Source organism: Chelonoidis abingdonii, chromosome 8 (genome assembly GCF_003597395.2).
Source record: "Chelonoidis abingdonii isolate Lonesome George chromosome 8, CheloAbing_2.0, whole genome shotgun sequence".
Classification (NCBI taxonomy): domain Eukaryota; kingdom Metazoa; phylum Chordata; order Testudines; family Testudinidae; genus Chelonoidis; species Chelonoidis abingdonii.
The window spans coordinates 92,559,544-92,584,015 of NC_133776.1; the positions used below are offsets into that span (position 1 = coordinate 92,559,544).

At 40.6% G+C, this 24,472-nt stretch overlaps 1 protein-coding gene across 3 annotated transcripts; it reads left to right on the plus strand.

Annotated features, from left to right (window-relative positions):
• The first annotated feature begins 1,524 nt into the window (after positions 1–1,524).
• On the plus strand, positions 1,525–23,959 carry LAMP2 (lysosomal associated membrane protein 2). 3 transcript variants are annotated; one of them, XM_032767068.2, is made up of 9 exons: positions 1,525–1,681; positions 7,133–7,251; positions 8,691–8,901; positions 9,532–9,693; positions 10,573–10,799; positions 11,467–11,586; positions 12,005–12,083; positions 13,545–13,712; positions 15,665–18,091. In XM_032767068.2, the coding sequence occupies exons 1-9, from the start codon at positions 1,603–1,605 to the stop codon at positions 15,802–15,804; spliced, it is 1,305 nt and encodes a 434-aa protein (XP_032622959.1). In that variant the 5' UTR covers positions 1,525–1,602; the 3' UTR covers positions 15,805–18,091. The 3 variants fall into 3 exon arrangements, with proteins under 3 accessions (XP_032622959.1, XP_032622958.1, XP_032622957.1); XM_032767067.2 differs by lacking the exon at positions 15,665–18,091 and adding an exon at positions 20,317–22,684 and having other exon boundaries at positions 1,542–1,681; XM_032767066.2 differs by lacking the exon at positions 15,665–18,091 and adding an exon at positions 23,510–23,959 and having other exon boundaries at positions 1,553–1,681.
• The last annotated feature ends 513 nt before the right edge of the window (positions 23,960–24,472 follow it).

A 24,472-nucleotide genomic window follows, 5' to 3' on the forward strand; every position in this document is an offset into this window, starting at 1 on the left:
ACTCTCCATGCCTACCCAGTCCCACTTTTCCCCTCCCAACTTCTTGTCTCCCCCTCTCCTCCACTGGCTCCCAGTCCAGGCTTCCCGCACAGGGCTCCTCATCCAATCTCAGTCTAATCCCCATACTCCCCCCCCCCACTTCCCAATTCCCTGTCTCAGTCCCACCCCTTTCCTTGGCTGCTTGTCCCAGTTTCCTTGTCCAACCAGTGCCACTCTCCCCTACACCTTGTCCAATCTCAGTGTTTACCCTCCCAATCAACTAGCTACTAGTCCTCACTTGTTTCCTTCACCTGCTCCTAGTACCAGTCTCCTGGCCCAGCCAGTTCCAGTCTCCCCACCCCACCAACTCTCAGTTATAGTTCCTCTCTCCCCAACCCTTCAGCCCCAGTGTCATCAGGCTTGTCATCAGGCTCCTTGTCCCAATCTACTCATTTCTCTCCTGCTAGGCCAGCTGTTCTCTCCTCTGCATTCCAGTTAGGCAGCGTCCTTCTCCACACTGCCTGGGCACCAGCAGGGGTGTCACTGACAGCATAGGATAGACAGGGTCTCCTGGTCTCAATTCTGGTGCCTGGCCTCTTGTTCCAGGAGCAACAATTACAGAGAAAGACTGACTTTATCCTGGGATCCCTGCACTGGAGCATGCTCTGTTGCTCTGTGGGGATAGCACTTGTGCAGTCTAGTCACATATAGAAGCTCTGAGAAGATGGCACATACAATCTGGTCATGACTCAGAGCTGTAAAAGGTTCAAGGATGATCAGTGAGGGCAGATTCTTCAGGAATGTAGTTGCTAAAAACAAAAAAGTCTCTACCAAATGAGTGAACTGACATTTTTTAAAGGCTTACAACTTGACCAAATTTGAGTGTATTTTCACAAGACCGGCAAATGGCACCTCCCTGACACAGAGGCTTTACACCGTCCTAACCCCATCGCCCTCGAAGCATACTTCTTTGTTCCAAAGCGTGGGAGTGCTAAAAATTCCCAGAGAAAACATCTTCAACATTTTCTGATACGGACAAAATAATGTATTTTTCCATAGTGTCATTCTGAGAAACGGTTGAACCATTTTGAATGAAATTTAAAAAAAAATCACCCTGAGACAGACATTCTCAGGGTGAATTTTCATTTAATTTAGAAATTTAATCCTAAACAGTTAAAATTTGGCAACATTATAAGCAAATGAAAATAGGGTCTTAGAATGGGAAGTGTTAGGCAACCTTAGTAGGTGGTGTTAGCAGCCCCAGTAATTAGAACACATTATATTACATTACTCCTCTGGAGGGGAATGCTTTTTGAGGGGTTACAGCTATTTCAGCCTGATGCACCCTTGCTCTATAGAGATAAAGTGCAGCTGCTTTTTCTTACTCTGAGATGGGAGGAAACAGAGAGCTAAGCCCCGCTCCTATGTTGCAACCCTGGTTTGCCACCTGCCCGCCCGCCTCATTTATGAGGTGGACTATACCTGTGACCCATAAAATTGGCGGCGGGGTGAGGCCGGCTTTGTGATTGGCTGCCCGCCGAGTGCACCTCCCCATCATATGACCGGCCTTGCGCTCTCACTGCGCCCGTCCGTTCGTCTCGCAGGGTCCCAGCGCTGGTGAAGATGGCGACGCGCAGCCCCTGGCCGCGGCCCCTCAGCCTGCCCTGCTGCTGCCTCCTGCTCCTCGCGCTCGGCGGCCCCGGTGAGTGTCCGGCCCGGCGGCGCCGCGCCCTGGAGGTGCCTGGCCTGGCTTGGCCTGGCCTGGCCTGGGTGGGGGTCGGCTCCTCAGCCCACGGGCGGTGGGGGCGAGACCCGGGGGGAGCGGTCATGCCCCGGGGGCCGCGATCTTCGGGGAGAGGCTCCGTGAGGGGAAGGGGGCGCCCTGGGGCTGTGGTTATGGGGTTTCGGGGGGCGGCCCTGTGGGGATGCCCCGGGAGGAGGGATGCTCCCGGGGGGATTTTCTGGCGCGGGGAGGGTTTTGTGGCTCAGGGCTGGGGGTGGGCGGGGTGTCAGGTGGATTTTGTTGGGGGGGGTAAAGGGAGTGTTTTATTTGGGGTATCCGAGGGGGGCAGTGGGCGAGGTCTGCGCGCGGGGGCGGGGTCACTTCTCTCTGCGGCCAGGAGTTGCCCTGCTGAGGTTGCAGGCAAATGCACGAAGCCCAGGCGCTTACTGAACCCGGGGCAGGCAGCCCCACGAGCGAAGGGCCCGGCGCGAGGGGCAGTGGGGGGGGAGGGGAGAGGTCCCTGCACTCAAACCAGCTCTGCTCGGCTCTTAAGGATGGTGCTGGAGAGTAGCACTGAAAGGGAGGAGGGGTGAGCGCTAATTCCACTTGTGTGGGAGCTTTAGTGTGTTACTTTTCTGGTCTCATTGGGCTCGTGTGCTGTGCCTTGGGTTCGTGTCTGGGCTTCAGGCAAAAGCATAATACAGAAGGTTCAACACAAATTTCAGGGCTGGTCTTAACTGAATTGCCTGTGTCTTTTGTGTTAAACAGGCCCAGGCTATGTCTACACTGCACACCTTTTAGTGACACGGCTGTGACCCTATAGCTGTGCTGCTAAAAGGTGCGCAATGTAGCTGCTCTTTGTCGGTGGGAGAGAGCTCTCCCACCAACAAAAAAATTCCACCCCCAACGAGAGGCAGTAGCTTTGTTGTCAGGAGAGCCCCCACAGACAAAGCGCACTTCACACCAGTGGTTTTTGCGGTAAAACTTTTGTCATTTGGTAAGGGGGCGGGGGGTTCTACACCCCTGAACAACCAACATTTTACTGATGAAAGTCGAGTATAGACAAAGCCCCATCATGTCTGTGAAATGCTTCTTTAATCCTTCCTAGTCTGTCTAACTGCTTATCTTTCTTTGTTTAATAGTGTAGTATTTCAGTTTTGACTCCATAATATAAGGCCTGGTTCTTCCCTCACCACAAACTCAGGCTGATTTATTTTGTTTTTGTTTTTTTCACTACTGCTTTAGAGAGAAGGGTGCATCTTGCTGTAGGGAGCACAGACATGGGCCTACCAGTTCCAGCTCTGTATCTTCCAGATGTGCTGTCCTGTGCAAAATTAAAATGACCATGAATTTGATTTCTTCTAGCTAGTTGCACTCAGAACTTGTTGTCAATGCTGTTTCTAGGCACAGTGTATTGATATTTTTACTGAATTGTGCTATCAGGTTAATCTTTTGACTGTAATGAAGATATTGTATGTAGTTGCTGGCCTTCTCCTCTTCAGAGAGAGAGGAGAATAGCGTGGAAAGGGATATGGGAGAAGTAGCTATTTTTGTCTTCTGTTATATCTCAGAATTTATTTGGACTAACAAAATATGCATTTTGATGGCTTTCTGGACAGTTGCATTAATCTTGTTTACTACTTAAAGTACTGGGTATTCCAGAAGAGCCATCTAAAGCTATCAGTAACCAGTACCTGGGCAAGAGCCGCCTCCTCTAAAACATGTTCTTTCTTGTAGCCAAACCTGTCTCTACAGTTTTGCAGGTCCAAATAAGCTGCCAAGCAAAAATCAAAACTGCACAGGCTATGCTGGAGTAGTACTCCGCTTGTTAAAGTTAAGGGGCATCTTTCCCCACACCTTACTAGATGCATGTGATTCTTCATGTAGTGTTTTCGGTGCACTATCCTTTCACTTTGAGTGACTTAATCCAAAGTGAGAGTGATGCCTGGTCTCCACCAGACAGCTCAGCACATGCAGACCCTTTCTCAAAGTAGGTTTTGCTCTTTTGGATCAAGGGCCTGAGCTATACAACCAACTTTTGTTGGAACAGCTATGTCAGTCACAGATCGCACTTCATCACACCTCTTACTGACATAGCTATTCCAGTAAAAGTTTTGTAGTGTAAAGTTCCTCCACTCACTACTGTTAGGGTTACCATATTTCAGGTTCTCAACAAGAGGACCGGGATGGAGGGAGAGGAAAGCTGGGGGATACTCACTGGAGATGGGGGGCAGTGTTACTCCCTGTCATGGTGGCAGGGCAGCTGAAGCCCTTTGGGGACTGCTCCCCCAGGACTGTTGGGGGACTGGATGGGTGGGATCTAGCAGCTGTGGCTTGTAGGGGAGTGAACCAGTCAGATGTAGGAGAGAGACCAGTTGGCATTATTTCTGGGCTGCAGCTTGTTCTGCTCTGCAAACTCGTCATCATCTTCTCCTCTCCCCCTTCATGTTGTTTGAAAACCCCGGAGAGAAAAAGCAGGCTCAAAAAAGACTGTCTAGAAACCCTGGACATATGGTAACTCTAGTTTCTGCTGCATCCACTGCATGTCAGAACAAAATACTTTTCTCGTTCTTCTGGCAAAGCAAGCATTGTTTTCCCATTTATGTCTGTAGGCTGTGGTGGGTGAGTTAGAGAACGTTGGCTTGAGTATTGGGTATCCAACTTATGCTTTTGAGTGGGGATCGCCCTTACATTCAGACATCCTTCATAATCACTAAATAACCTTTAACAAGACTGATCTTTCCAATAAGTAGAGGATGTTCCTCTTAAATTCTGTTTCCATTCTGCTCTTCCTTATTGGAATAGTCCAGCTGGAAGGCAAAAGGATAATTTTGCACTTCAGTTGCACATTTATCCAAACATCTTAGCCTTTTATGAAGGTGCGTAAGTGGTTTTCGTCATCTGTAAAATGGGAATGAGGCATAGAGGCAAAGAAACTTACTGGAGCAAGTCAGTAGTGTGAAATAGAATGGATTTCTTGCTATGAGTCTCTTGCCCAATCCATACTGTTTTTCAAGACAGCGTGAAGATAGTAGTTTCAAAGCTAGCATGTGTTGTGCTCTGTGGTTCATAAAATATTTATCATGAACATTTTTCTTTTTAACAAATTATGCTGTGGACTTGAGTAACATTGCTGTGGTGGTACCCTAGGCTGGTGACAACATGAAGATTATGGAGTTATATACAACTGCCACTCTTACGTTTGTACCTCTTGGCTTGATTTCCATGTGACAACTTTTTTACTAACATCTTGCTATAAAACTGTGCTGTCAAAACTTCCTGCTTACTTATATAGAGCAGGAAATGGTGGTGATGCTTTCATCTAGTAACACTAAGCATCCCTCTTGCTGAATGTGTGATGGTAGAAAACCACATTAAAGTAGAACTTTCTGTGACCAAGTACAAATGAATTTCAGCAAACTGTATTGGTAGAGCCTGGAAACTTGAGCAAGTTCTGGTAATGGTTAAATGCAGAGGCACTCAGACTCTGTAATAGCTTTGCGTTTTGGTAACTGAAGCCATCTGGTAGCATATCATGTGGTGGGGGCAGGAGCATAGTGAAGGGAGGCAAAACTATGGAGAGGCTAATGGAAAAACATGTCTAGTAGAAGGAGCAGGCTTTTCTCTAAAGAAAAGGGAGGAGTAAGTGTCTGGGGGCTGACTAGTACATACAAGGTCTAGCAGGGAAGCTTGGACGCTTACTTAAAAGACAAGGTTTTGCAAGTCCTTACAGCTCAGTCACTGCTTATGTGCTCTCTAATGAGGGTTGTTTTGAAATCTTTTGCATTACAAACTTTTTTTAAAGGTGGTGGTGGCAGGAAGAGGGAAGGTAGTTGTATACTAAAACAACAAACCCTTAAGTACTAACCCTCTCTTCTTGGAGAGGTAGTGTGTGTTTTTGACTGGCTTTTCTGAACACTGAGGTGTCACTAACAAATGACCATGCATCACTGCATGGGCAGGCTTGCTTATTCATTGCAGTGCTTGGACTAAAATTTCTCAAAACTGTTATCCTTTTGGATAAACCAAACTGGAATCTTAATCGCTCATTGTACTATAACGTTGAATCCAAATGCAGATCAGGGTTCTCTCCTAACCTGGTGTAATCGCTCTACATAGAAAGAATTTGTAGTGGTAACAAGCACAACTTACCATGTTCCAAAGTTCCTTTGATAAGCTTCCAAAAACTTGGTCTTTGGTACTACTCTTAACATAGAACGTGTATAAATCCGTTCTGGCTTGTCAGTAATGATAGGATATAATTCAGACAGGTTTTTCCTCACAGTTTGAGTACAGTCCTCTGAATACAAAGAAGATAATAGTTTGAAAACAATGGCAAACTGTAGTCCAATATCCTTAAAGCTGACTTACCTGTCAGCAACTAGGGAGCTTGCAAGCTGAACCAGTTCCCTCTGTTAGGTTGTGGTGTGTGTTTTTATTTTGTTTGGGGTTTTTGGTTGTTTTTTGTTTTTTTAACAGTGCATCTAAAATGCCTTTGAGAATAACTGTGTCCAAAAAAAAAAAAGTCCTCAGGGTTTTGTGGAAAGGAAGCTTAAGGTGATCTATGTTGTTAAAACAGGGCTTGTGCTCCTTTTACCTAGAATGCCTCACTTTTTATATTGGGCAAGATCTGCATTTCTAATCTCTCTTCTGAAGACTGTGGCCAGCTGGCAAGCTAGTAAAAGTATAATATTGCAGATATCAAGAAAGTGAAAAAGAGAAGTGCCACCTCAGTCAGATTTGTTAAACTTTTAAACACCTGTAGTACTGGCAACCTATAAAGAGTCAGAAGGGAAAATAAATTTGTTATCCAGGTTCTTCAGTTAAAGTCCAGAAACACACAATACAATTTTTAAAAAAGATGTGCGCACTCATTCTTTGCAGGTCATCTTAGGTCATATCTGTTGATAAAGAAAACCATAATGACTGCTTACAGCCATTATCTCACTAACTAGTTCAGGGAATTCTGTCTTGAAGTACTAAATATCTTCAGTGTTAAAACCTTAATTAAATGAGTTATTGACATAACCTCTTAAGCTTTGACAAGCTGCTTAGCTCATGCACAAAGTTCAATGTGCTCAAACTTTCTAAACTTGTTGTTGCTTTCTAGCTGCTTTAAGTAAAGTGCAAATTCTTCTGAGCTGAATTTGTCTACATCAGGCAACTAATGTGCAAAACATTCCTTATGTAGCAGGACTTGATAAGACTCCAGAACTCTTCTGCAATTTTAATTTCAAAATCCAGCAGTTATATCCTGTTTCTCATTCTAGTATTAAAAATCACGTAACTTTTTTCATGTCTCTAGCAAAAAGCCTGGAAGAACTTGCTCTGTTTACAATCTCAAAATGTTTTAATGAATGAATTTGTGAAATATACAATAAAATTAAGTATCAATGTCTTGTAAGCAAACAATTACTAAATGTATTATAGGTTTTTTCCAGTCACATGCAGTGGAAGTAGATGTGAAAGATCTCTCCAATAATACGTGCATATATGCAAAATGGATGATGAGCTTCTTGATAAAATATGAAACAAACAGTAGTGAATATGTAAGTACTGAATTTAGTGTTAACTTCTGATTTTGGATGTACTATCATTTCACTTCTCAGTTCAGTCTTGAGAAACTTCAAAACAATTACCCTTGTAGCTAGTCTGGGTAAAGTTGAAGAATAAGTCAAGTTTACCTCTTTTTAAATAGCTGATCTCAGCTTTTTTAAAAGCAGTCAGTGTTTGTTTAAATAACTTACGTAATGTTACTGTGTTGGCATAATACATTTAAAATAACATTTTATTCAAATTGGACAAGAAGTTAGACTTCCTTGCTCTGTCTTAGCATGGGTACTCCGAGTTAACATTGGGTAGTATTAAAACAAGATATTTTTGTTTGAAATAACTCATTAAACTCTCTACTGAATCATGTTTAACTCTAAAACAAGGGCTTTAACCTACTTGTTTGTGGGCAATTAGGAAACTTTTGAATCTCCCTATAGTCTAATCTTCCACTCTTTAAAAACTTCTAGTTCTTATTGTTACAAACATCGCTTTTCAAGTGTAAATTAACTGTCTTCCTGAGTCTGTAGGTTATTGTAGAGGGAGTTGCAGTGCTGCTGCTTGCACTGCCTTCAGAGTTGGGTAGCTGGAGAGTGGCAGCTGCTGTTTGGGAGCCGACACCAGCAGCAGCGTAGAAATAAGGATGGCCTGGTATGGTATTGCCATCCTTAGTTTTGTGCTGCTGCTTGCAGAGCTGGGCCCGCAGTCATCATTCATTACTCTCTGGCCACCCAGCTCTGAAGGCAGTGCAGAAGTAAGTGGCAATACCACAAACCCCCAAAATCTTGTGGCCCCCCCTTGTAACTCCCTTTTGGGTCAGGACCCCAAATTTGAGAAATGTGTGTCTTCTCTGTAGTATCTGTATAGTATAGGGTAAAAGAACACAAGACCAAATTTCAGTCTGTGGCATGTTTTTCATGGCTATGAATTTGGTAGGCCCTTAGTAATGCTTCATGGCTCTGCTCAAACCTGTAGCAGGTTCTCAGTCAAAACCATAACTGTTAAGTGTGTTCTGGCCATGCTACCCATACTGAATTACTTCAGCTAAACATCAGTTTTCCTGAGTGGGAGTAACCTTTGAAGTTACTGATGTAAAGGACTATCTAAATGCTGGGGTTTTTTTTTGCCTTTTTTTTTTTTTTTTTTTTTTCTCCCAGGCAGGTTAAGACCGTTGGCTGGATCTTTCAACTCCTATTGTCTCATGACTGAATCCGTCACAGGACTTTTCTGATTCAGATGGTGGTAAACTCTAGAACAATGTGTATAATGGAGTTACTTTTTTAACCCTTCTATGAGTTCAGTTCTCTGTTCCTATTTCTTTGTTTACATTAGGAATTGTTTTATGGAAGCTTCCACTTCAATAAGATTATGACACTTTCCAGGAAATACTCCAGCATGGGGAGAAGGTCCGAATTAAACTACTCTTCTTTTCTTGTAGAAAAATGCAACCTTAAAGCCATCTGTCAATGTAACACATGACGGAAGCACCTGTGGCAATAGCACACATGCCCCACTACTAGCAATACAATTTGGAGCAGGTCACTCTTGGAGTATCAACTTTACTAAGACTAATGAAACTTATCAGGGAAACATCATCTCATTTACCTACAACACCAGTGATGCAGTCTTTAAAGATGCTAAAACAAAAGGTAATATGTGGGATTTTATCTTGTGTTGCTGAACAATGACTAAACTAAAGATAAACGTTTGTTGCAATATACCATCCCTCTAATTGATTTTTATAGCTACTCATTCCTCTGCCCTGTCCCTCTTTCTTACAAGTGTTGTAGACCAATAAGAGCATCCTATCTGTTTTTATGAATGTATTGTAGACTCTAGTTAATGTTTGCAGTAATCTGCTAGACTCTCCCTCAGTATGGATGGGGAATTATTTTTTTAAGTGCTTGCGACTTTCATGTGCATTGGCCAGTCTCCAGGAACACTAGTGTTATGATACAAAGTGTTACAATGTACAACACTTTACTAAATGAGTGTACATCTTGGACAACTAGTAGCAAAGCACTAACTTTGGACCCCTTTCCTGTACCTTAAGAATTTTAAAAGGAAGCATCCTGCTGGGAGGAACAGTTTCTTTTCCAAGACTTGCTTAGTTAGCTTTGTAAGCTATAGTACCACTCTACAATATTTAAAATGGATCTGTGAGGGGAAGAAAGTGTAGCAGCAGTGTTTAAGTGACTAACAGGCATCCTGCTCCTTGTATTAATTTTAAACTTTTTTATCTAAAACACATTAAGATTAAACTGTATTCTTGCTTATAGGACCAATTACTATTGTTGTAAAGGACCCTATGCATCCAGTCAAACTGAATACTGTCTACAAATGCCATCACCTTGACTCTATTGAAGTGGCAAATGTGTCTCTGTTCTTCTGGGATGTCATTCTGCAGGCTTTTGTTCAAAATGGCACTGTTAGTAAAAATGGTAAGTCACTTGTAATTGTGTGTGATGGTTCTGTATCCAAACTCTCATTTTAGGAATGCAGTGCAGAGTGACTTTAATGTTGTAAAGTAGTGAATCACGGGAATTTTTATAGTGAATTGCTGCTTATCTTACCTAAACTCTTGAACCAATATCCATTGTCCTTGTTCATATCATGAACCAACTGCTGATCTGAAACTAGATCAGTGGGGCAGACTGACTTGAGTCTGTATAATACATATTGGTCAAAATGCAGTTCTTAATGACTCTTTGCTAGCTGACTTGAGATTTTTTTTAAATACTGATCCCTGAACTAATTGTACCACTACAACTAGATTGTATCTGAGTCTCAAGGTGCCTGTGTAAACAGAAGTCATACTGCCTCTTAGTCCAGGAGTCAAAGATTTTGAGCCTCAGGTGTCCAGTTCAACAGTGGCTAACAGAGTTTTACTAAAGAGCACACAAAGCAAGTATACTGCACTTCAGAGGCTTGTTAGTCTTCTTTCCTTTAGAGCCACTAGCCTTGCCAGAACTTCCTCTGCCCACTGTCTTCACCTGCTGTATCAACAGGGTGACCTCTTTACCTGCTATGCTGCTCCTAACTCTGCCAGTGCAGAATAAAACTAGCTTACCTTTTCCGTTACTGTTAATGGAATGACAGTTCTGTTTGAAATATTGCATGGTTACTGCATGCCTTGATGCTAAAACATCAAAGATTTGACTAAACTCTATAGGAGGCTTAAAAGGCCAAAATACACATTCCACACAAAATGACAGCAGAGCCATCTGTAACAAACAACCTCTGACAACTGCTTAATGTTATCAAAAATGTATCTTCATGCTATATAGTAGCTAGGAAGTCACACATTACTTTTTTTTCAGATTCTACATGTGAAGCTGATAGATCTACTGTTGCACCTACCACTGTTGCCAACTTAACTACTGCATCTATCACTACTGCTTCTATCACTACTGCTTCATCACCTCTGCCAACTACAACTTCTAAACCAGTGGAGAAACCACTCATTGGAAACTATTCTCTTAAAGATGGCGATAAAATCTGTCTTCTGGCTACAATGGGGCTGCAACTGAATGTCTCTCAAGAGAAGGTGCTGTTTTTAATATCTTAAAGGAAAGAGGAAGAGTGCTGTAATAGTGTTTCCATAAGTATGGATATATGACTAGAGCCTGACAACTTAACCAATATTTGGCATTAACTCCAGCGTTATGAGTGCCCCCTCTAGTATACATGTAACAGACCAATCAAGGGATATTTTCTAGCTCCAGAACTCTGCCTACCCACTTTTTAAAATGGTAACTTGCTGAGGAATATCTTGATATTGTAACCTGACCAGGGCATTTCAATAGCTTAAGGCTGGGACCTGCAGATGCTCTGCTTAGTTGCAGAGGGAGCTCAAATTAAGGCATCTGATTGCCAGAGCTGTGCTATTATCTGATGCACAAAATAAAGAAAGGATCTGTCTTCAGCTCCATAAAGTTGAATGGGAGAGTGTCAGTGGCCAAGATTCTTCTTTTTTTTTTTTTTTTTTCTCCTGACCCCATCTTGTCCAGTACTGCTAACCTCAAGTGTCACTTAAAATAGCTTGGCAGAACATGATTCAGTCTACCCTAGCATGAAGACTCACCTTATTCTTCTTGAGAGTAAGACTAAACATTGAGGGGGAAAATAGGGAGTTCCCTTCTGACAGCAGCAGAATGCCTTTTTTTGAACCACTAGAAGCTTCTTGACTAACCAGTGTTTGGTTTTGATTTCAGCCTGTTTTGATTAACATCAACCCAAAGACCACTAATGTCACTGGTAGCTGTGGCAACACATCTGCCACTCTGCGACTGAATGACAGCAACAGGAGGTTTATTGATTTCACCTTTGCTGTTGTAAGTACCATATTACAGTTGAGCACGAAGCTTCCAATTAAATCTTCATTTCTGGTGTCTAAACACTTTGCACATAAAAGCTTCTTACATACTTCATTGTTTCTAACAGAGTTGTATAGGTGGCTGGCATCTTACTCTACAAGTGAAGCAACCTAGTCTCTTAATTGACTGCCTAAGGTTACCTAGTGGCAAAATGAGGCTTGTGCTCTGGGAGTGTCTGGTTCCAGTAACATGCTCAGTATACTAAATATGCTCTGTATTAAACGGACCGCACTAGTGTATAGCCTGTGTCGGTAAATGCTCTTTCACACTTGTAGCTTACCTCTGCGTATGCACTTTTAATCTTCTAAATATATAATGTACGTGTGTGTGGGATAAACCATCAATTTTAACACATGGTATTTTTTCTCTTAAACAGAAAAACACAAGTGCAAACACACAAAGATTCTATCTGAAAGAAGTGAACATCACCCTGATCAGCTCTATAAATGGTTCTGGTAAGATACTATTTGTCTTAAAGAAAGCACTTCAGTGTTGACTGCATTCTGTCTATATTTAGCAAATACTTGTCAACTAATTGTTAGTTTTTTAACCAATACTAGTTCATACTCCATGGTCAAATCTACAGTGACTAGCTATAGTAACAAATTGTGTCTATATTTGCTTTAGAGATTGCCTTAACTTGCTACTTTCCTTATTCCATTTTGGCCTTGTTACAACTGTGTAGCAGGTATTCTTGCCTACCTCTGAAGTTTCCTGAAGTGCAGTAAAGTTCTTAATCTTTCCTTGGGAAAGGAGATACACAGCAGCTTTGCTGACAGTCTTTAGTATGAGAACCCAAAGTGCGCAGTTCTCATTAATAGACACAGCAATATTCTTTGCAAAGAGGTGCAACCTACAAGGCTTAAGCATATTCTTCCAGATCAGTGGTTCTCAAGCTATGGTGTAGGAGGTACAGGAATTTGTCAAGGGAGCACAAACTCTTCCCCGTCACCCCACCCCCCAACTCTGGCTGTCAGCCCCTGGCAGCTGGGGCTCATGCAGAAGGACTGTACACACCCAGGAGGCAGGGAAGGGATGGATGGACTGCCTGACTCCCTTGTGCAGGAGGGGACAGACAGATGGACCACCGTGAGCGGTCACCAGCAGTAGCAGCACAGAAGTAAGGGTGGCAATGAGGCACTAAGTCTGCTGTAAAAAGTGATTCACAAATATCACTTTTCACTTTGCCACTCTTACTTCTATGCTGCTACTGGTGTAGCGTTGCCTTCAGAGCTGGGTGCCCAGTATATGTACCCGGGAGCTAGCCGTAAAGGAGCACAGACGCACAGAAGGGGTCTGTGATGAAATAAGCTTTGAGAACCACTGTTCTAGACATTTTTCTTGAACATCTGAGGTAATTATTATTCTATATGGAAGGAAAACTTGTCTTCTTTCCTTCCAAGTTCTTCCAGATAACTGAGAATTCTTGCTCTAGCACTTCAGAAACCAAAGTAGTGTGTGTTTTTTTTAATTTTAAAATTCTTAAATGTGGGTTTAAAAAAGTGGATTATGCTGGCCTACTAATATTAATTATAGAGAATCTTAGACATCTGTATTGGCAATAAAGTTTAGACATGTAAACAGTTTATACTGTTGCAGTGATGAACTGCAGGGGCAGGTGTGAGTAGACTACTGACTTAAATCTTCTGAAACTGTAACAGCTTTAATTATCCACCCCTCTTCTGTACTGAACCAGACTTCCTGTAGTCAACTAACTTGTAATTGTCCTTTAAACTGCTAGAGAAAATAATACTGAGAAATGGACTCTGTACCTTTCAGCTGAATAGGCCTATGATTTTGGTAGTACACACTTTGAACCTGGCACTCCCAATAAATAGACTTTTTAGTCCATAGAAAACTCCTCAACAAATGTCCATATTAGAATATTTTCTTTTTTCTTTTTTTTTTTTTTTAAGAACCTTTAAACGCTGGAAACAACAACCTCAGCATTTGGGACACCTTCCTGGGCAGTTCCTACATGTGCCAAAAAGAGCAGACTGTTTTGGTGACTGAAGATCTTCAAATACATACTTTTGATCTAAGGATTCAGCCATTCAAAGTACAAGACAACAAGTATTCTAAAGGTAAGAATAAACCCAAATCAAGCAGACTTGTAGGGTGCTCTGACTAGGCTCATAACATAAGAGTGGATAAAAGCTTTATAGATACTAGCATAACTAATCCATTGGCCAGCACTTTATTTTTGCTTAGGCTAAAATGATTCTCTCAAATTTCCATTTGGGAAATGGCACTAGCCTTCTATCCTGGTTGATATGAACACCTTGCTTTTATCAATGTTTTGCCCTGGAGAAACCTCCCTTAAGAAAAACATCACACCACGAACTGGCAACAGCCCTGTAGGTTTATACAAAATGGCCTAAAGACATTGACCTTTTGGCAATCTTCTTCCTCCCCCCACAGCCATAGAGAACTGTGGTTGACTTACTGAAATCTGCAAATGCTGGGAGTGAGGGAGACTGCCCAGAGGGCCGCAAGAAATAATGGGATGAAGCTTGGAAAAAGAGCATTTCTGCTGAATGTAATCCAAGCTTTTTCTCATCAGACTGGAGGGGGGAAGGATTACTCAAGGATTAGGATCCAAAAAACTGGAAAAAGTTCTTACTGCAAAGTACAACCTTGCATTGGCCAGGGGTGTGGGAAGACCTAATCTGTCTCATCACTAAATCCGAAGAGATGCAGTATAAACAGTTCTAGTTCTCATTGTGGAAGGCCAAATGGGCTTCTGCATAATTCTGTAAATAGTATTTGAAAACTAGGTATATGTTAAAGTAGTGCTTGCAGCCCACTTCTGGGTTTAGATCAGTTTGTAGACTGGTAAAATATGTAAGTTAGGATGGGAGGTGGAAGTGTGCCTTAAAAAAAAAAACTCATTTTAAAGGTACTATGAAGTCTTTCAGTATAATATAGATAGATATTGGAATTGGAAAAGGTTCAGGAAAGAGCAACAAAAATGACTAAGGGTCTGGAACATCTTCTGAGTGAGGAGATTAAAAAGACTAAGGGGGTGATGGGGTATGATGGAGGTCTATAAAATTGACTGATATGGAGAAAATAAGTGTTTACTTCTCATAACACAAGAACTAGGGGTCACCAAATGAAATTAATAGGCAGCAGGTTTAAAACAAACACAAGTATTTCTTCACATAATGCAATCAACCTGTTGAACTCCTTGACAGAGGGTGTTGGGAAGGCCAAGACCATAACAGGGTTAAAAATAACTAGATAAATTCAGGGAAGATAGGTCCATCAATGTCCACTAGCCAGGATGGGCAGGGATGATATCCCTGTCCTCTTTGCCAGAAGCTGGGAATAGGCAACAGGGACTGGATCACTCGATTACCTGTTGTGTTCATTCCCTCTGGGGCACCTGGCATTGGCCACTGTTGGAAGACAGGACACTGGGTTACTTGGACCTTTGGTCTGATGCAGTTTGACAGTTCTTGCATTAACATTGAACTCCTTTTTACATGCTACTAAATACATGAGTTCTGATTGCAATTGGTGCTCCCTGTTACAGCCACTTCACCATCCACATGTTAGCTTATGACCACTTCAGCTGGCTTTTCAATACTGAAACCATGTTGCTTTTGAACTCATTTAAAACATCTGTGTACACACTTCAGCCTGACTTACACTAACTAGGCTTCTTCTAGCTTTGTATTTAAATCTCTAATAAAATTGTGATACTGCAATTACTCATTCATCTAATACAAGTTTATATTAGTTAACATAACTTATGCTGTACAATGCCTTCTCTAATGACTCTTAAACTTTATCATCTTAGTAAATAAGCTACTGTCTAGCAAAAATGCCCCATCTGCTAACTATAAACTAGAACATAGGGAAACTACCTATGAATCTGTACAGTTTTCTCACTAAACTATACAGGTATGATAATACTTTCTTGTAACTTTGAGCCTTCATGTTAAGGAAGATATTTTTGTTTCCCAAGAGAGGTACAATAGCATGCTGTCTCTTTATTTATTCCTTGTCGCAACCTTTTTCTCATCTACAGCCCAGGAGTGTTCGCTGGATGATGACACCATTCTAATACCAATTATAGTTGGTGCTGCTCTTGCGGGCTTGATTGTCATTATAGTGATCGCTTACATAATTGGCAGAAGAAAAACCTATGCTGGATATCAAACCTTGTAAATCTGAATGTGATCACTGTTCCGGTTTCACTTTAATGAAGCAAGTGCAAGTTCCCAAATGCAAACAAACTACTTCAAGTAAACATTCGCATCATCTAATTAGGGCTGGAGACTGTGGGTGCTTTGTCTCTTTTTTGGTATTTTGTCCGATAAAACAATGGGAATGTAACTCTCTACTTCCTGGACTAAGAAAAATATGGGGTTTCATAGTTGTACTCAAAGTAGCAAATAAGCCTTATTTGACAAATTATTAGATAAAGATATTACCTTGGGATTCTTGTGTGCATATTACAAATATTAAGCTAAGCTGGGAACAGTCTGAAAAGGGAACTGTCTAAATTAGGGCACTAATATGATGCATTGGGCAACTAGTAAAATTGCTATTACACTTGTACTTGTCTCACCTGCATTCCTTAGTTACTGTCACAATTGCAGGGTAACCTGGCTGCCTTTAACTGTATATTAAACCTGGAATGCTTGCCAGGGACTTCAGAGTGCCTAGTATCTCTTCTGGCTCACGGTACTAAATGCCATACTAATGATTTTTTCAAGCAAGTTTACTTTGAAGTGACAGTAGTAACCCACTTAATTCCAACAAGAGCTGCAATAGCTCCCTCTTATTTTGTAGTTTCAGTGGCCATTCTTCTAGTTAACACATTCATTTAGATATGTAAACTTAAACTTCATTTGGCATATCTTGGAGTTAAAGCCCAGTTTCTAAATGCTTTAGAGAACTATTGTGCACAAGTGACCAGAAACCTAGTGCCTGTTATAACCTGGCATCCCCATAGATACCAAAACAGAGTTCTACTAAAGTAGTACAGTATTCCTGCTGGCACCAGTTATAAAAGGGAATAAGAACCTTAAGTATATTTCTAGAATTTAAAGGGCACTTAACTTTGTATCATAGACTTTCTGTGCAAGGTGTCTTGCTCGCTTCCTTTGAGTGATGTGTGTTTAAAGAAGCTCTCAGTTTAATGATCCAAAATCAGTTGTCACAACTTCAACTGTTTTTAAATCTCCATATTAAATCGTTCTTTGCTAATCAAAACTTGCGTTGTAACTGTCCTATGATGGCATTTCATCTGCTGATTCATGTACTTTGTGCTTAATTGTGTGCTGTGCAGAGATGTAATATTGTGCATTTGTGTGCAGGAGGTTACTAATGCTGTGAAGAATGCAAAAGTAAAGCATAAGTCTGAGGCTGACACACTGCACCTTTCTCCGTGCTGTTTCGAGTAGGTCCTCTACTTTAAAACAAAAAAAATGTAATGCAATTGGACTGTTTCGTAAACTGCAGCTATGTAGAGACTAATCCTCACTGTATATCTTTAAGTTTCTCTGGTCTCCTAATCAGTGTGGTCTAATTCATAGAGCACTGCATAAAAAAGGTGGTCTTTCCTAAAAGGAACGAGTTTTTTGTTTTAATAGACATGGATTGGTCATATTAATGAACATAGGACAAGCTGAGTTTAGCAGGGAAACTTGGTTCATTATTTTTCTTAAAATTTGGTTTGGAATTGTCATGGTAATAGATGCTTATTAGGGGTATACAGAGCTGCTTGTGGCATGTTTGGTTATGCTTTCTAAAAACAATCGGTAATACTAATTTGGTTCTCAGTAACAGTTAGTTAGATTTCATAGTGACTAATGTATATTTAGGACTGACTAAAAGAGCAAGAATGGTTGAATAACTCTTATTAATGCTTGTTGCAAGCAGAACTCAGGCCTTAGTCTAATATCAAAACCTCTAATTAAAAAAAAAAAATTAGAAATGTAAATGAGGAATTAGCTTCAAACTTAAATTTTTAATTGAGAATTTCTCCAAAAACATAAATTGTATTAAAATATCTTCAGTTGCAACAGTTCTTGTAGAAAGTCTTTCTTTTTGTAGCACTCCAGTGATTGTTGATGTTTACATGTGCCAGTTATGTACTTTTTAACTAGCATTTACCACAACTATTTTCTTTGTCCATCTAATGTCTTAAATCTTCCAGTTTCTATACGCAAACTCTATTCCTAATTTGACTAAACTCTCACCTTCTCTTTGAAGGTGTAGAAATGTTACTTAGGGAAAACCAGTGGATTTGTCCAAGAAATTGGCTCTGATGAAAATAATTCTAGATCTGGTGTGCCGGTAACTGGCTCATGTAAATCTAAGTTTCATGTGTCTGCTTAAACTGTTTAAACCACTAGTTCTCTGTATTGTATTTCTCCATAGGGACTTGCTTGTCAGTTTATTCTACATATTGCTTTAAACAATAAAGATTCTTCTATTTCTTAAGGAACCTTGTTAACTTTTTTAATTAAAGCAATGATTTCTTGAACTGTAGTGATCACTTAATTAGACTTCTTGACTAAAATGGATTCTTAATTTTAGATCAGATTATCCAACCTAATTGTAAAAATTGTAGGACCACCTTCCTTAATCTTCTCTCCTGTTGCTTAGTTCTCTGCATCTTTCCCTAACACACTAGGAGGGATTGTCTGTTGCTTATAGGCTTTAGTCTTTTTCTAAACACTAGTCTAAATATTGAATCACTTCCGTTAGAAGCTTGGCTATCCCACTTTAAACTTGTAGTGAACTGTAGAACACCTCCCTAACCAAGTAGATTTACACAATCTAATTTCACTAGTCAAACTTAAAGTGATTAAAGTATTAGTCTTGGTAATAACTAAAGCAGCAAATAGGTCAGTGTCTCTTTAGCAAGCCTAAATTTACCTGGGGATAACTTTGTTCAGCAGAAGTGGAGAAGCTTTTAGGGACTTTTCTCTGAAAATTTTGCTTGGTAAGCAAGAGCTCTTCCCGTATGCTAGGATCCATCTAAGCCCTGCTCATAGGAGAGGGGATAAGCTTTCCTGGAAAGCTGCAGGAAAAATGCTATCTGTTGCTGATTCTGTTAGTTCAGTCTCCGGCCTCCAAGCAGACAGATGTTATTTACAAAGTGCAATAAAGGTACCTAGCAGTTGCCTCGCTGTTGGATACTCCAGGTTATCTAGAAGTGGTGGCATACAATGCTCATATTGCATAAATCTATCCTTCAGAAAGCCATAGAGCAGGCATGAAATTCATTCTGAACAGGGAAGACTTTTCTCTTTGTATGAGAGAGGTAGCCGTGTTAGTCTGGATCAGTAAAAGCAGAAAAGAGTCCTGTGGCACTTTATAGACAAACAGACATATTGGAGCATGAGCTTTTGTGGGTGACTACATCTGACGAAGTGGGTATTGACCCATGAAAGCTCATGCTCCAATGTGTCTGTCTATAAGCTACCACAGGACTCTTTTTTTTTTTTTTTTTTTTTTTTTTTTTCTTTTTTCTTCTCTGTAGTTAATCAAAAGCACACTACTTGATTGTAAATGTGCTTTCTCTATTGCTTACAATTCAGAATTGATTACCTGTGCTGCTTGTCAGAAGTCTCCAGAAGAGCCTTTTGACAAAAGAAACAGCTATATGTCCAACTCATGAGAAAATGCTGGGCGTGCAGATGTACTCTGCACTGTAAAACCACGGTCTTGTCTCCTTACAGATTCAGTGCTTTAGCTAAGATGTCACACCATGCATGAATAATGATGCTGTAGTGTATGTCCCCTGTTTCAAGAGTAAATACTAAAATGAATCTTCATTTGCCTACCCCTGATACTGATGTACTAGCCTGATTTGGCGAAGGGACTACACATCTGGTGTACACAATTGTATTGATTATAGTCTGACAAGGAAGGAGTAGGAGGAGTAAAATCAAATCCTCTTTTGACTCCTGGCTATTGGCTTGGGGTCAATCAGTTAAAATCTCACTGCCTTTCCTTTCAGGCTTCATTAGAGTCAAAGCCTGTGCTGTGATTGAAGTCTCAACTGTTTGACTTCAATCTACAATGCCAGTACATGATCTTAAAAACTCAGTCTGAGCTCAGTGAAGCTTTACACTTCAAAACTATCTAGAAAATTAGGCTGAGTGCCTCTTGGAGGAACCTAAGTCGAAACTTAAATGGAGCTAAAGCATCCTCTGAAATATCTTCAAGGATGAGACTGTGGTGGCAAAATTGCAAATTACTAAATTTGCATCCTGTAATGAACTTGCTCATCTTGCAGTGCTAAAACTTGGGTGACTGTATTTGTAGTCCTTAGCTTTTTGTTCCGAAGCATTTTACTCTTCAGAAATTAAATAGCTTTAATAAAGAAAAGTAGATTCTTCACATCTTCAACTGAACTACACTCAGATGCAAAGTAAGTTTTCAACATCACTGTTTTCTCTAACTGTGAAAGGTCCACCTTAATATTTTGACAAGTGGTAAAAAGTCCAAGACTGGGCGTGTTGGAATAATATATTATGTAATTTCATCAAAGTCTTAAATGTGGAGAGGCAGTCTTGCACTCATCTTTATTTATAAATAGGATCTGGTTGAAGGAGAGCTCTAATACTGGATGGGAAGCTATGTAAAGTTATGGAGAGATTGCAGGGTTTAACATTTCTGTTCAACTGGCTTTCTTTTGAAACTTGCCCTCTTTCCATCTAGCTGAAGACTGCAGCCCAGATGTGGACAACTTCATTGTGCCCATAACAGTGGGAGCAGCTTTGGGAGGATTAATTGCTCTAGTGCTTATGGCTTATTTTGTAAGCCACAGGAAACACCGTAATGCTGGATATCAGCAATTTTAAAGATGGGAAAGTGGGGGTGTGGGGGGAGAAACTGTCTCCTCTTACATCTGAATAGTTTTGTCAAATAATTTCTTGAAAATTACATTTAAGAAACCATTGATTTTTTTTTTTAATTAGCATTACATCTGAACTTACTCTGAGTGATTTTTGTCTAATCCTTGATCAGACTCAAGTTTGTTTCCATCTTGTGGGTGTGATGCTGCCAAAAATACCAGTTCAGTAATTCTATGATCTATATGTACACAGTGGCTGTATGTGAATAAAGTTTTGTTCCTAATTGCTGTGAATGGCACTTAACCAGTACTAAGTTTGCTGTGAATATCTTCAAGTATTAATGTATATAATCATACATTACGGTTTGTTTATTACTATTGATAGTGCCTTATATTACTGTCTGACAAATATTAAAGCTGTTGTTGTGGGAATGCCCCTATTAGCAAGGTTAAAACTGACTTTTGCGATTTAAAGATGCTCTGTAGGTGTAGTTCTCTGGACTCAACTTTTTGAGTATGCAAGTATGACTTGCATGTTCTGCACTTTGTCTGGGTCATCTCTTTTGTACAGCTGGTCTACAGAACAAAACTATTTGTAAGAATACGATAGTATTTTGAGCTACTAACTAATGGATCTCATGACTGTCTCCAATGTCAAAAACTGATCTTCAAGAGAGAAGGGAAGATAGGTTGGGCTGGAACCTAACTCTGTACAGCCTTAATGTGAACTCACGTGGTCAGTCTGTATAGCTTCCAAAGTCCTCCAAGAGAGTATTTCCCCTTTTTGTCTGTGGAACAACAGACTTGCAGGGATTAGTAGAATCAGTTATTTAGTGTACAACTTTTTGTTTCAACTTGGAAACTTGGTAGCAAGTGATGAAAGGTTAGGTTCCACACCCATTCTTCTTTGATCTGAAAGGGACCTCCCTCTGACAGAATTAAGGAGATGCTAAAAGAGGCTTAACTACCATGTTCTCCCTGCCAGTGTAAACTTAAATCTCGTGGTGGCTAATGGGCACCTTTCATCAGTATTAATGACTTTAGTATTCCTATGTGCTATTTAATGTTCAAGTCCTCTTACCAGCCAAAACTGATTCAAAGTGGCCAAGGTAAAGCTGTAAGTATTGTACCTCAACCTGAAAGATAGAGGAGTTATGATCACTCTTTTTAAACGAGCTCACACCATAAATTGTCCTTCCTCCCCTGCATTGCTGAACTCCACAACAACAGACTCTGAATTGGAATGAATACTGCTGCAGGGGCCAAACTGTTTGTATTTTGATTGGGTTAAAAGGGAGGAAAATAAAGTTGTTTTTTAATAAACCCAGGTTTTGCCCTCCTAATGAATAAGTGGCACCTGGTTACCAGCTTAATATATCTGAGCTAAATTTGGCACAGTAACTAAAGCAGTGATTCTCAATCTGTTTACCACTGTGGCCTGTTGTGGGCCACATCCACACAATACTACCTGTAGGGTCCTGAGGATGTCACCTGGGCTGCAGTTGTGTGCTGATTGGGCTGCAAGTGGCCTGCAGGCCATGGATTGAGAACCACTGTAGGCTAATTCAATTTGACTCACATTACTGGGCAGTGCCTTAAAGTAGTAGCTGCTACCTTTTGACAGTGCTCTGTCTGTCCAAGACGTCTTCTAGTCAGATATAAAAGCAAGCGAAATCCATTCTTCAGGAATCTCCCAAAGCTTTAACAAAGCCCTCTGCTTCAAAATCACACCACCTGTATTAAGGCGAACTAGATTAACATTTATAAAAATTCTTTAACTCCTCCTGCCTCTTGGGGTTGGTCATCCAGTAGCAGCCATTAACTTGGGGCATTGGACATCTAATTACTTAGTGCTGCTCTAGAGATTTGTTTTCAAAGCAAAGTCAAACCACTGTTTCCTTGCAGGAGTCCAGTTGGGTAAGTGTTTCTCCCTACTTTACACACAGGGAAAGTGAGGCAGAGCTGTTGCATAACTTGCCTGAGGCTTATCATTGGTGTCGGAGTCCCATGCTCTGAAAAAGCCCGTACTGACTCTGAATTTAGCATTTGTACCAGAGAGGAATTACATAGTGTATACTTCAAAACTGTGCAAACCCACTTTGTGGCATTACAGTGAATGTTTTTTACAATGCTGTGTTGATTTTAGTAAGAACTACACAATTCTTTTCTGAAAGCAATAACTCCATGACCTCTTTGTATTGAAGGGATCAAAAATAAAGCTATATGCACCAATGGTGTGTCTTTCAGTGTTTTCAGCTACCCTGATATATTTTGGGGATTGGTCCTGCTTTGAGCAGGGGGGTTGGACTAGAAGACCACCTGAGGTCCCTTCCACCCCTGATATTCTATGATTTTGGTCATCTTTTATGGCCTTCTATACAGTGCTGCTTTCCATATTACCTATTTATACTTTCCTTTCCCATCCATTTCTGAAAAGACACAGTGATGTCTGAGGGGATGAGAAATGAGTTGGGGGGGGCGGGGGTAATACATTTTGTCATTCCGATGCTCTAATCAGGTAAATCCTCAAATCCATATGGTGGTGATCACTAATATGTCATCTCAAAGTTAATACTTTGTCCTGGGTTATGTGTCATTAGTGGGAGAGCCACAGGGTATGCAGAGAGCAGAACATTGAAAGTGAGATCTTTATTCTCTGAGAGCCCTAGATGTAGCCAAATGTGATAGATTTCTTCATAAGCACTTGAAATGCACCTTCTGGCTATAGGCAACCTAGTGACTATTAGCTTAATTCTCTAGAAGAGAAACAAAGAACAACTGAATTATGCTAACCTGTATGGGGATGGGTGGGTGAATGAATAAGCATTTAGACGATCCAGAGAGATGCTAAGCACATGCAGTTCCTATTGAAGAAATAAGTTCTGGGTGTTCTGTACCTACCAGAATCAGATTTAGGGAGAGATGTCAGCTTTTAAAAAAAGGGTTCATGGGGTTTTAAAAAAAATGCAAGTGTCTGTTTGCTCCCTGCTTGATTGGTTTCTAATGCATGGTTTCCCTACTAATTTCCTCTCCCTCACTTTTTTTTCTATTCTACAGCTGAAGAATGCTTTGCAGATTCTGACCTGAACTTTCTTATCCCCATCGCAGTGGGTGTGGCGCTTGGCTTCCTTATCATTCTTGTCTTTATCTCTTATGTCATTGGAAGAAGGAAAAGTCGTACTGGCTATCAATCTGTATAATCTTTTCATGCTGCCTCTGCTGCTTTTTTCCCTTAACAGAAGTTATTAGTTCATGGTTTTCTTTGACTAGATATATTAAAAACAAAGGATAATGTATTTGTGCATATGATTATGAGAACAAACTTAGAGTCGCCTGAAGCTACTGTAAGGTTTTGGAGTAAAGTAAAACTGCTCCAGGAAACACTTATGATGATCAATATTTGTCCCCTGGGCAGTGTGATTATCTTAGGCCTTTTCAGTCAAATAAGGATGCATCTTACTCGCAGCATTTTTAATCTCTCTTCTTTTGCATAACTTGCTCACCAGCTGTGATATTTTTATTTTATATGCAGCTACTCAGTTTATTTCATATAATGCTGAAGTTAAAAAAACATAAACAAAAACACCTTACTAGAAGTTTGAATGCTGCGTAGTGAAGGATTGTATATGCTGTTGGAAAGAAATGCAAAATCCTTCCTAGCATTAAGTTATAAGCAAACTTACCACCGCTGCCTTGTTTCTGTTTTTTCATGTAGCTGCTTGTTGTCTGGGGTTAGCTTAAAGCTGCTTTTCCTGTTGCATCCAAAGGTGGTTCTTGATCCTACAATAAGTCACCCAGAAGTTCCTTCTCTTAGTAACTAATGTATTTAATATCAGTGTGGAAAGAATTATCTTTTTTTTAAGTGTAAGAGGGAAGTGGGTGAGATCAGCATAACTTACCCAAGAACGGAAGAACCTGACCTTAGTGAACAGACAAAGCTTTTAAGGAAGCCTTAGCTATCCTGAGCTGTTTTTTTTTTTTTTGTCTAAAGAGCACGGTGTTAAGCATCTTCTATCTGAT

Bases quoted from the DNA above. Each gene is read 5' to 3' on its own strand.
- LAMP2 (XM_032767067.2), top strand. From the start codon at position 1,603: ATGGCGACGCGCAGCCCCTGGCCGCGGCCCCTCAGCCTGCCCTGCTGC. The intron at 9,694-10,572 runs GTAAGTCACTTG...CTTTTTTTTCAG, and splicing joins TGGCACTGTTAGTAAAAATG to ATTCTACATGTGAAGCTGAT. The intron at 11,587-12,004 runs GTAAGTACCATA...TCTCTTAAACAG, and splicing joins TTGATTTCACCTTTGCTGTT to AAAAACACAAGTGCAAACAC.